The 12,484-nt window shown below is 40.5% G+C and overlaps 1 protein-coding gene across 1 annotated transcript in view; it reads left to right on the top strand.

Annotated features, from left to right (window-relative positions):
* Window positions 1-10,480: 10,480 nt before the first annotated feature.
* ALK (ALK receptor tyrosine kinase) overlaps window positions 10,481-12,484 on the top strand; it is a 226,155-nt gene continuing 224,151 nt past the window's right edge. The window contains exon 1 of the mRNA XM_039707697.1: window positions 10,481-10,596. Within this exon, the coding sequence (XP_039563631.1) occupies window positions 10,554-10,596 (43 nt within the window). The 5' untranslated portion in view covers window positions 10,481-10,553. The remainder of the gene's footprint in view (window positions 10,597-12,484) is intronic.

The raw sequence follows: 12,484 nt of genomic DNA, 5'->3' as shown, positions 1-12,484 counted from the left end.
TTGATTATTGCTTAAGGACCACTATTTGCAAGCGCCTCATCCCAAGAGATTTTTTTGGGAAAAGCCATGGGAGGAAGTGTTCCCGAAAAGGTGTCATCTGTCATGACAAGTTGCCTGTTCTGATGACCCTGGTGCTGGGATCACATTATGATGACTGATGAGGCCGTCTGTAGCAGTTAACTCAGCCATTTGTAATCATTTCTCTTACAGGCCTTTTGGTAATCACTTTGGGAAATTCTTATTTGAACAGTGCAGGTTCTGGGGGGAAGAAGAGCAAAGCTATTTCTCCTGTTGCAGGGAAGGATTTAGACAGACATAAACTTGGGGAGAAATGAAAAAGAAAAAATCCACATAAAGTATCTGCCTGTCCTTCTAGATATTTCTGCACAGCTATTTTGTTTTATTTTTGTGTAGCTCACAGCCCCATCCACACACGAGCTCTGTTCCAAATGCTCAGAATTCCCCTTTCACAAGGCAGGGTAAAGTCGTTTGACACAGACAGGGCTGGACCACCAGAAGTGGAGACTTCTGGGAAGAAGGAAACAGTAAAAATTGTTTTGTTTTCTAAAATCTATTACTGATTTGCAGTGTGAATTTGAGCAGGTCATTTAATTCCATGGTTTCCTAGTATCCTCACACATAAGAGGCATGTAATTTATATGTCAAATTTTTTTTCTGTGTAGTTAATTTCTTCTATTTTTTTTACAGTTCCTTATGGGCCAGCTTTTCAGCCCAGCCCACCTCACCAGTTTTTCCCCAAAAGGAAGGCTGTAGCAGCATGTAAGAATATGTAAGAGAGATAGCAGAAAGCTCCTCCTCTGTGTGACAGGCAGATCGTGGTAACCTGCCTCTTCCTACTCACCTTAGACTGTGTTTTGTTGTGTATTTGAACAGTTGTCTTTATGCCAGAGGCCAAACACAAGCCTGAGTAGAGCTTCACAGCAGCATAATTGGCATCAGCAGAGAGAATCTTGGCCATCCTGCCCCATACACAGGGAGGGTACCTTGAGCTGGAGCTCCTTCTTTTGTAAGCACACATAACTGATCTGCTCTGGTGCCATCCAGCAGGGGATAGAGGTGGCTGGTGGCACCAGCTGCTTTTCACTCACCTCTCCTTAGGGAATGCTGAGAGTCAGTTAACTGTTAAGATCTTTGCAAAGCAGCTACACAGAGCAAAATCGTGCCAAGGAACCCAAAACATCCTACAGAACTCAGGGTATCTTCAGAGATACTGCTTCTTATTTTAATTCGGCACCTGAAAAACAGAATGACAAGCAATTTCCCTTTTGCAATCTTTACTCATAGTCAATTTAGAGATGTCTGTGTGAGTGAAGACAGGAGTTTCTGATGCCTCACTCAGATGCTTTATGGCCTTCATTTTGGCAGCACTTACAGAACTTCCTTGAGCAGTACTTTCACATCTAAATACCCCACAGTTGTAGTCAGAGATGCTGTCCTTTACCTTAAGCAAAACTAAATGCTGCAGTGAAAATAGACAATATAAGCACATTGGCATCCTTCCCAGTAAAGGGAATATGAACTAGTTTTTATTGTTCCTGCCAAGACAGCTGTGTTTTAGATTGAAATAGTCATCACACCCTTTTTCTATTTCTAGAAATAATGCAGCTTGCCTACCAATAACAAATGTCTTGTATTTTCTCTGGTACCAAAACACCCTGCACTTTTGTTGCAAGTCTGCAACACTATAGCTTAACAGAAGTGCCTAATGCAGTAAATAAATGGGTTTGGCCATGCAAATGGCAGGAAATTCTTAACTGTCACTGCTTCACAGTTTGTGTCTGTGGTACACATATAGGGCTTCCTCTGATTCCTCTGAGCATTCATTTTATGTTTTGATATGGTAGGTATAATTTAAAATTTTCTGCTCTTAAAATGCCATCTTTGGATTAAAAGATTTCAGAACTATTCCATGGATTAAAAGTGGACAAGGCTTCTGCAGCTGTAGTGACCTCTCCGTAGATATTCCATCTGTCTTCATGATACAGCTGAGGCAAAGTGTCTGTGGAAACATCACTTCATGATTTCTGCCTCTATTGTACAGGAAATCTCCAGTTTCTAACTGAAGTTGCTGTATTTAATTTCCTTTGCTTGTGACCTATTTTAAATGTGAAGGGGTGGGGATATCTGATTAAAAAAAGAAAAACAAAAACCTCCTGGATTTGTGTTTCTATATGAAGAGCCATTATTGAGCCTTTTGCCAACATCAACTTGCACATGTACGTCTGCAGTAAGCATAGAATTCCCCTCCTTTCACAGAAGCAATAATAGTAATAATGATAATAACAAGGAAAAATAAGGCTGACTTATGTCACTGCTGTTGCTTTCTTCCAAATAACCAGTATTTACTGGCTGCCATTTGCTTCTGGCATTATTGAATAGTTCCAGGGAGGAAAACACAGCCAGCTTGCACCTAAGGAGGTGGGTTTATGCCAGAGACTGTTCTGTACATAGTCCCACACACTCTGAGGAAGAAGAATTGTGCACATCTTCAAAATGCTTTTCCTTTTTTTCCCCGCAAAGAAAGAGGTATGTGTAGCACTATTATGGGCTACAGGGAATGAGGGTTCCCAGGCAAATCCAGACAAATCAGGTGGACCAAAGTAAAGACACTTTCCAAATTTACTCAGGCTGAACTTAGACCTTTAAACTGCAGTGAATAAAAGTTTGGTTTTCCTTTGATATGTAATAGGTGTGTGAAACTGAACTGTGTTTCCTCTCTCCCTGCTATCCACGCTCAATGCTGCAGTGCAGTCAAAGAGAGGGTTGTAAATGCTCAGGTCATGTGTGACTGTGGATGGCTTTGACAGAGAATGGAGGCATTTAGATGCTGTCTATGAAAGGAAAAATAAATGTTCCCTAAACTTTGTTATGAGTGTCTCCAGAGCCAGAGGTACTGACATGGCATGAAAGTGTGGGAGGAGAAGTGAATTACTACCCTTTTCATCCTGATCAAAGAAGTCTTTAAAAGGTGATGCAGGCTGCCTGCTCTGAGGGTGAAAGCCTTCCTGCAGACCAACAATTCAGATCTGCAAAACCTCCAAATACTTGTTTTGCAGCATTTAAATATTTGAGGAATTTTTGCATGGGTTTTTGTCCACTGACAAGAAGTACAGAGATGACAGTATGTGAGCACTGAATGTCACATCTTAAAGCATGAGATATATATTTAAAATGCAGGTGTTGAGAAAAAATATGAGCTTGTATTAAAATTTGCAGGGGGTGTGGGCCACTGAATATCTAAATATCTGCAGTTGTGTTAAAGCCATAACTGTTCAGTGGTGCGAGTTTGTGTGTGTATTCTGATTTAGAATGCAGCCAGTGTAGCACAAGAAAAGGCTTTACGTGTATAAAGAGCAGGGGGCTGTTTCTGGGTTTGTTTCTTTCTACTTCTTTAATCCCACTATTTAAAATTATATAGGAAGTGTGTGGATCTGATGAGACTCCAGCTGGGTATCTGTGCACCTATGCAGAAACCCAAGATGAAGGCACTAAATGGTTTGAAGTCAGTGTGTGTAATGAATTATTAAAACACTGTCAAAACAACAATTTCTTTTGCTTGAAAGGCTGGCCACTGTGGTTCTAGAGGTTACGTTAGCTGGGTACAGAGCAGGGGAAAGTACAGAGTGCACAGGGGTAAGACAGGACATGAAGAGAAATGAACATTGGCAATATGTGGGATCAGGACCCCAGGTCTGGAAGATGAGAACCATACTGGAATGGCAGATATACCAGCATAGTGATCATTTTGGTAGGGTCTGGGGGATGTGTGTGTGAATGTGTGTGTGTATATATGTATATGTATATATATACACACATATAAAATACTCATACTGATGAGCAACTGCTAAAATCCTTTGGATGAAGGACACTTAAAGGAGGGGGCCAATGCAGCAGGCTCCCAATGACCATGAATGGAGGAACTCTCTAATGTTGACACACATACCAGACATTAATTCCATCTCTCAGTTGTTTTTCTGGAAGTTTTTCTGAGCTACAGCACACAAATACCACAGATGACAGTGGAAGGGTCGCTTTATTTCCACATGTACAGAAAAAGTTCAGATATCTGCAACCTGAAGTACTTTAGTGTGCCTCAGTAGAAAGGTTACCAATTCTGCAGATTTCTACCCGGCAATTTCTATTGTTTGCAGTGTCTGGGGGTCTGTCTGTGCTGCAGGAAACAGCTAAACATGATTCCTTTTGGTTTTCACTGCATACCTGGTCAGTAATTCAGACACATTTGTTATGAGTTCAAAGACAAGGCAATTATTGCCCTGTGTTGAAATACCACAGCCCTACAAAATCACAACCCCAGTACTCCTTTTCCAGCAGTGGCCCCGAAATATCTAAAAGCTGATACAGAGAACAAGCATCCAAAATTCAAAGATGTGTTTGCACAGGGAGCTTTGCTGCTGCAGGGCTTTCCCGCTGCAGGGCTTTCCCCCCCAGTTTAGCTAAGCTGCAGACTAGGCAGGCCAGAGAAATTCATCCCTTGATGCTGTCCTGCCAGCAGCCTCAGCTTTTGAGGCTCTGAACCAGAGTTAAGAGCAGCTCAATTACTAACGCTCTATCCTTTGTTTTCTCTGTGTTGCCCACAAAGGTGCTTAATTGTGCCCTAAAAGATTATTACAGCAAAACTCAGCCTGCAGTTGGATTTTTTTAAAGGTTTCTTCTGTGCACACAGATGAGCAACAATGTTAAACCATTCCTAGCCCGGTCTGCAATTGTGGCCCTGAGCTCTTTATCAGTGAATCATGCCTGTTTTGTGGAGTCTTACTGGGCAGGTCTTTGGCAGCTGCAGAGCACCTGAGATGCAGTAGTATGCTCTAGATGGCAGTACGTTTTTAAACTGTATTAGTTAGTGTAAGCTTGGTCATCTTAATTGGTTAATTTTAATACTCTTTGTATGCAAAATGTGGATTATTTCTTCTCCTGTAATGAGCAGCAGCACATTATACATAGTTAGTATTTCCCTATTGCAATATCTTGATCAAATTGCAATTTGGGTGTTTCGTGTTCCTCTCCCTCCAGATCCAAGGGTTCCACTGATCAGGCCACATCTCCCAGACTTAGCACATTCTCTCCTTGCATCAATAAATGTTTATGGGTCATGTTTGGCAGAAGAACTGCCTTGTCGGTAGAAAAAGAATGGAGCTGTGAAGTTCCTACTTGCTGATTAATCAGTTATGATGCATTTGGGTTTTTTCAATAAAAAGTTAATATTCCAGTTGAAAAGGAGACGGGAAAAAGTACATGGCTAACATAAAGTGTTTAAAAGAAAATTTTAAACAAGGCTTGCAAAGGGAAAAAAAAGTCAGGGTCAGAAGGATGACCCAGTGGTTGAGTTAACAGAGTGTTGTTAGAGACACATGCTTTATGTACAGGAAGTGTGTGCTATTCCCAAATTTACTCATCAAGCACCTGCCAGTCAGCATTGCTGATCACTCCTGTGCCTCATGCAGACTGAATTCACTATCCACAGGTCTGCTGCAGCCCATCAAATGCAAATTCCCTCTCTGTAGCATCCAGCACAGTTTTTGTGACACACACGCTGTAGTTTATTTGCACTCATCAGGCTTTCAATATGACATAAAATCATTGTAACATAATACATTATTAAATATATTTTCCAGCTGAAAAAGATAAACTTGACAGACTGTCAGTGAACATTTTCATACTGTAGAAAAGGTTAGTGAAAAAAAAAACAACCCTGGAGTACATCCACCTATTAATGTAAAAAAAGCTCAGCAACTACTCAGAGCAAGAAACTGCATGCAAAGAGCCTGCCCTCTGCCTTGTTCTCATTCAGGACCATAAACAGAATTTGAATTTTACTGCTAAATTTCATTTAGACAGTGATTTGTATGAGCATGGTTGAGTGTATGGATTATTCACAAAGCATTTACTTGGGCTGCTTGTTTGGTTTGGTGTTGCTTGGTCACCTCAATATAATGTGTTTTTTGCACTTTCATGGGTGACTGAGTATGTTTGTAGATGGGAAGAGGGGAAAAATGAAAGCTTCTAAGTGGTGTGAGTACTGTTAGTGTACTGTTAGTGTGATTGTGAGGATCAGTTGTGAATTTGAGAGGGAATTCTCAGGAGATCTTTCCTAGTCAGGGATTGAAGGATACCCTCAAACCCCCCCCCCCCCCAAAAAAAACCCAACAAACCAAAAACAAAAAAACCCAAAAAAAGCAAAAAAAAAAACACCAAGAACTTCTGTGGAGCTAGGAGCTCAGCAATCCTTTATCAAGGCCTCTGGATTTACACTTGCAGCTGAACAGAGACAAGCCCAAACATCCTGCTGGTCACAGCCAGCCCAGTCTTACTGAAGGCAGGGTCCTGAGAGCTTTTTTGCAAGATCAAGATGTTTGGCTTCAGGATCCTGCAGTGTTGGATCTGCCTCTTCCCAAGGATGCCTTAGGCCTGCCTCTGGCTCATAGGAGAAGTCTGCAGAGGTTTCCTTACCTGGGGCTGTCAGTTCTCTGCAAGATTTTTTGTTTTAATCAAATGAAGTTGCCTTGGTTCTGAGTAGTTTAGTCCTTCTTTTTCTTAATAATGGAAAGATAACTGCATATTATCCTTTCTGTGGAAAATTGCTACCTTTTACTTAGAACTGGAATAACCTTTTCTGAAATGTCAGGCTTTCCCAGAGACTGGAAAATCCAGATTTTAATGTGGTAATATCCTTTCTGTGGAAAATCACTACCTTTTTCTTAGAACTGGAATAACCTTTTCTGAAATGTCAGGCTTTCCCAGAGACTGGGAAGTCCAGATCATAATGGTGGCTGTTTCTAAACACGTTATTGTAATAATTACTAGGAACTACTCTATTGATGGCTGCTATAAATTAGAGCCAAAAATACTACTAATGTCGACTTTTGATTTCCACACAAACAAACATGAGGGATTTTGAGATATTTTTTTTAGATGTTGATGTAGCTGAAAGTACATGTTGATCTCAGTTATTATCTTACACATCTGTTGCAACTCTGAAATCTAGAGGACAGGTACATGCTGGTCTGTCACCTCAGATTTACCACTGAGAAACTGCAAACAATACAGCTCAGCACAGTGAGAGAGATGACTAATCAATCAATATCCGAAGCAATATTTGGTTATGTGGCAGAGCAATTTTGGTTAAGGAAAGCTCGAGTGTTTTGATAAAAATTCATTTACATTTCTGCACTACAGGAACATTTAGAAAATTGCATATATTAAGTCCTGGGGATATTCCTTCTTCCAGAGAAGACAAAAAAGGGAGGAAATCCTGTTTGTTTAAAAATTACTCACGTCGAAAGCTTTTCTTGTTGTTCCATTTCTATGTGAAGATCAAGGGTTGCTCTATTAAAGAGGTACTTTTCATTAAAATAATACATAAATATTTTGTTTAATTAATTTGTAGCCTTAAGGCTTGACTTCAGCACACACAAACAATTTTCTATTTTTTCCCCCAAAACTCCTGGTGAACTGACTGGATTTTGCATCCCCTAAGGAGATAGCTTTGCACAAGTTTAAAAAACAGAAATGTCAAAATGTTCTCTGCAGGTGCATGTTTCTTGCTGTGATGGAGCACCTAGGGCCAGGATTTGGTCCTGGATATGTATTCAGGCAGGAATATAAAAGAAACCTCTCTTGTACCTTGCCATACATCTGGCTACTAAAAATGGAGTTGTCAGCTTCCAGCTGCCAATCCATTAATTTTTTTTTTAAAGGTTAGGGTTACTTTTGACAAGTGACAGAGTACCCTGATACAAACAGCTGGAATTGGAGGTTAGAATATCTAAAAACAAGGAGACACATTTTCTCAGTGACTTTTGGCTTAAATTGAATTATTTTGGAGAGGAAAAAAAAACCCTTTATTTTGTAAAATGTGGTCTATGTTTGCATCACCCTTGCTGCACAAAAAGCATTTATTTAGCTGAAATGGTCTCCCATTATTATCTTTCTCGATGTAAAACGCCCTGAAGGTGGAAGAGGAAAGGTCTCTCCTTTTCCTAGCCTAAAGCTGATGCTTAAATCAAATCATTCCTCACTGTGAAGAGTGGCCTCTTGGCTATACAAAAACCTTTTACCCAGCATCTTTCGTGGAAGATAACTTAATTGGGAAAGATTCATAACTTCTGATACAATCTTCTTGTCTTCAAGTTCAGACCAATGGCCCAAACAAATCATTTGAGATGAAGTTCCAAAATTAACCCCGAAGAATATGGGATAAAATAGTTCTAAGGTTAACATGAATTGGACTGAATCCATTCCATTCTTTAAAAATATAGGAAAAACTTTCAATTTTTTGTATTATCTCTTATTGACCTCTTGCTGCTGGGAAGGTTCAGGTGCCTGGACTGCCTCATCTTCTCTGCTCAGATGTTCAATCTTATTTATTATCTCAATTCACTGCATTTATTGGTTCCAGAGGGAACATTTCCACTTAGCAGAGGCTGAAGGGAGGCAGGAATTCTGAAGAATGCAATATGGAGAGGCATTTTTTGGAATGTGAGAAGTGCCAGGGAATTTGGAGTATTGCAGCTGATTGCTGTGGTGCTGATCCTGTGGTAGTGACTCCCAGGTAAGGCTGGCCAGGGTAGTTGAAGAGATTTAATTTCCAGTTCTGTGACTGAAGCAACAGGGAGAGAAATGCACCTCAGTGACTTTCTCTCAGATTATTTTGCCATGGGAGTAGAGGTGGAAAGCAGATCAGTTTTTTAAGGTTTTTGTGAAGTTTTCAAAGGATTGTAGCACAAGGTCTTGGCTCTCTGGTAGCACTAAATGAGTGATGTCTGCATGCATTTGGGTGTGTTTGGGGTAAAGGAGCCCTGGAGTTCTTGTCTGGGTGGGAACTCTGATCTGGAATCAGCATATTAAATTATTCCCTCTTTTGGAGAGTCACTGGGTACAGATGTTATATAACGGGGATATTGATATTGGTCAGACATCTCACATGAGGCAAAACACACATGGCTTTGAAAACCAGCTTATTTCAGGAGCTCATTTTTTATTAATATGCTTCTTTTCTTTATTATTTTATAGTAGCATCAAAGTGAAGCACATTTGTAGGGAGAAAAAAATCTGCTTTTAGCAGCTATTATATCTGTTGTAATAAAACCTGACATTATTTTCCACAACCAGCTTTATCAGGGGTTGCTGGAAGATGTGTCTTGATGTTAGGGAGGAAAAGTCAATATAAAGATTATTCCATGGTTCCCTATCACTTCATCAATAGCAGCTGCAGGCAGGGCACCAGGTTTGCTGTCTCCCTTCACAAATCTCTGGCCTGACCTTCTGTGTAGCCCCATTCTAGACAACAATAGGAGCTGTTTAGTTATGGCACTTTAACTTAGCATAGAAACCAGGTTTAATTGAGCCACTAGGGATATTCTTTTATTGCCCCTCAAGAATGTCTTACAATACAGTGTGAAGTTCATTTTTAGCTTGAAGATTATTGTTCTAAGCAAGGAGTAAGAGTTACAGCTCTTACATAAAAGTAGTTATTTTTCTCTTGGTTGTGCTATAGTTACTTGGTTACAAGAGTGTGCTAAAAATGAGATTGCTCTGAGAACAAGATTGGGCACAACTAACACTGGTGTTTAAGCTTCTGACAAAACCCTCTGAAATTTTCCAGTTTTTCTTTGGTGGAAGTGGGAAGTAAAATTTTTTACAAAATCAAAGCAGTGTTTCCCCCAAGACTTCAGCCATTTACTTTGTTTACTATTATTCTCTTAAATATGTCTTTTTAAATGGCTTCTGTAGAGAAATCAGAAACCCAGAGGTTTGGGGTTTTTTTCCCATCACGCAAATCTCCCAAACACAAGTTTTTCCTTCCTGCATTCCAACGCATTTAAATCCTACCTTTCTTCTGAGGATCTCAAAAAATGAGACCAAGATCCTGATATCTTCAGAAAACCTAACTTAAACATTCACAGAGAAAATTTGTACTTTCAAAGCTTGCAGAATTCCACTTTGTTCATTGATCTTGTGTGTTATTTCAGACACTGTTTCTCTTTACACCTTTAATGTTATCATGGTCTTGCTTGTAGTATTTGGATCACAAAAAGAATCTTTGAGCTGCATTGGGTCATTGAACACAAGCTGGGTACATGTTTGCCTGTTCCATGTACAAGATCTCCTTGTGCTAGCAGAACTTAAAAAAAAAACAAACCAAAAAACCACCCAAACTGAAGGACAGAAAGATCAAAGAGAGCTTAGAATTAGTGTGAGATGACACTTGACAAATTTTCTAGATGATTTTGCACTGTAAAGCAACAACTGTCCTGTGTCCCTCTGCATGCATGTATCAGGAAGGAAGAACAAACCAAGAAGAAGTTGAATATTGGTGCTTATTGCATATGGTCAATAAAGCTGTTTAAGTTCTCTGCACTGGATGTGTAGCATGCAAACAGCTACATGATACCTAATGGGCTTTTCTTTCTTGGCTTTCTTTTTTTTCAATGAAAGGTCCGAGCCCTTTGGATCACACAGCAAGGAGTCCTTCTCTCCCTCTTGGCCACTCTGCTTGGAACTTGACCTGGGTCATGAGAGATACGTCCCCTTTCTTCTCCCACAGAGGACGACACAGTGAGTAGCATGAATATGTTATCCTCAAGAGGCTGCAGCTCCCTGCCTAAGGTTTCGGTGTAAAACTGGAGTAAAACAACACAAAGGTTTCATGGTAAAATATCCATACTGGCAGCATCTGAGGGCACTAGTAAGCCTCAGTGGCCCTACCAGCTGCCTCTGGGACTTCCCCCACCTTGCCCAAGGGCCCAGGAGTCCCATTTCAGCCCAGCCTGAGGTCATTGCCATCTCTATGGAGGTGCCTGGTGACCTGGGCTGCCCAGCCTGCCCTGCTCCCTCAGAAACAAGGGCCCAGACTGCAATATTTGAGTGGTGTGTCGAAATTCACCAATATTACAAAGAGAGGAGCTGTGCACTGAACTTTTTGCTTCTCATCTCCTTTTCTAACATCCATCCCTTCCAAAATCTGAGAATGTGTTTTCATCTGTTCTCAGGTATGACCTATCCATGGCCATCCCACTGTGAAGTACGATGGCTGTAGTTAGGACTGGACTGCACAAGGCAATATCTAATGAGCAATCCAGAAAGTGACTGCACTAGAATATATCTACTATATATCTACTACCAGTCTCTATGCAGGGAGATAAGGTGCTGAGAGGCTAATAAGATTTACTCACCCCAAGCCTGTAATTATCTGCTTGAGGGAAAAGTTTGACCTACCTATATGAAGGAGCCCCATATTTCTTCAAATTTATGTTGCAGCCTTTTATGTGTGCAATATATATTCTTTCCACTGGCATACAATATCTGCTCCTAGCTGTTGTATCTGCTTGAGTGATGAGGACACACCAATTTCATTTTGGAAGCAACAGTAGTACAATCTTTTTTTCCCTTACTTGGTTTTCTCAGAAGTTGCAAGAATGATTTTTAATTTATCCTTTATTACTTCTTCCTAAACTCTTTCAGTTTCTCAGTAATACTATTCTAAGGGAAGGCTTTGTTCTTAAAAGCTAAGAGCACTGATTTCATCTGACAGCATCACATGGAGATAAATGTACTGCATCTCAGCAGAAATGATTTATGATGATTTTAGCTGATTGCACAAGACCAAATCCTACCATATTCCAACCATCTGTTTTGCAAGGAAAGGCAGGAATTTGATGAGGTGTTACACAAAATACAGTATTTGCTCAGGACAACTGTAAACTGTTTTCTTCCTCAGTAGGTGTAATTTAGGACATGCACCTTGAAATTTCCGGAGAATCTTGGAAAGAGGCAGGAATAATTTCCTTTTTCTAGCTTTTCAATTTAACAGTTACAAAATTTAAATTGAAGTGTAGTAGCCTTTAATTGAATTGAATTAAATTTCATTAAAGCATAGTAGCCCTGGAAGGCACACATTTCAGGCTGGAACACCCCATGGCATCACTGTGCAGACACTTCCTGCCTCTTGAGATTTGCAGCCCACAGAGGACTGATATGTATATCTGCAGTCACAGCCCAAAACGGAGGACACTTCTTAAAACTTCTATTCCTCTGCATACCTTCAGCTTACAGCCACAGGCATATTTATTAGTAAACTTCCCAGGGAGCTGGATTTCTCTTCAGAGCTGCTCTGCCCGTGACAGGGTGGACAGCTCCTTTTGGTGGCTGACTACTGGCCCTGGGTCTACATGGCTCTGTGAAGCTTGTGCAGGGACTCAGCAGAGTGAGGAAGAAGACAAAGTTAGATCATCCAAGCTCTAGGCGAGTCCTCTTGTCCCAGGACCCAGCCTTCTGATTAGTGGTTAATCCAAAATCACACAATAAATCATAAGCAGAAATAAAACCCAGCAGCCTTTTACTACTAGAGTGATTTCTTCTTCTGTCAGCTTTCCTTACTGCTCCCAGCATGACTGATTATGGAGTGCTCAGTAACTTCTATCACAACTTTGTTTGCCTCATCATC

Source organism: Passer montanus, unplaced genomic scaffold (assembly GCF_014805655.1).
Source record: "Passer montanus isolate IOZ18808 unplaced genomic scaffold, ASM1480565v1 scaffold2, whole genome shotgun sequence".
Classification (NCBI taxonomy): domain Eukaryota; kingdom Metazoa; phylum Chordata; class Aves; order Passeriformes; family Passeridae; genus Passer; species Passer montanus.
This window is presented reverse-complemented; position numbering and strand designations above follow the sequence as displayed.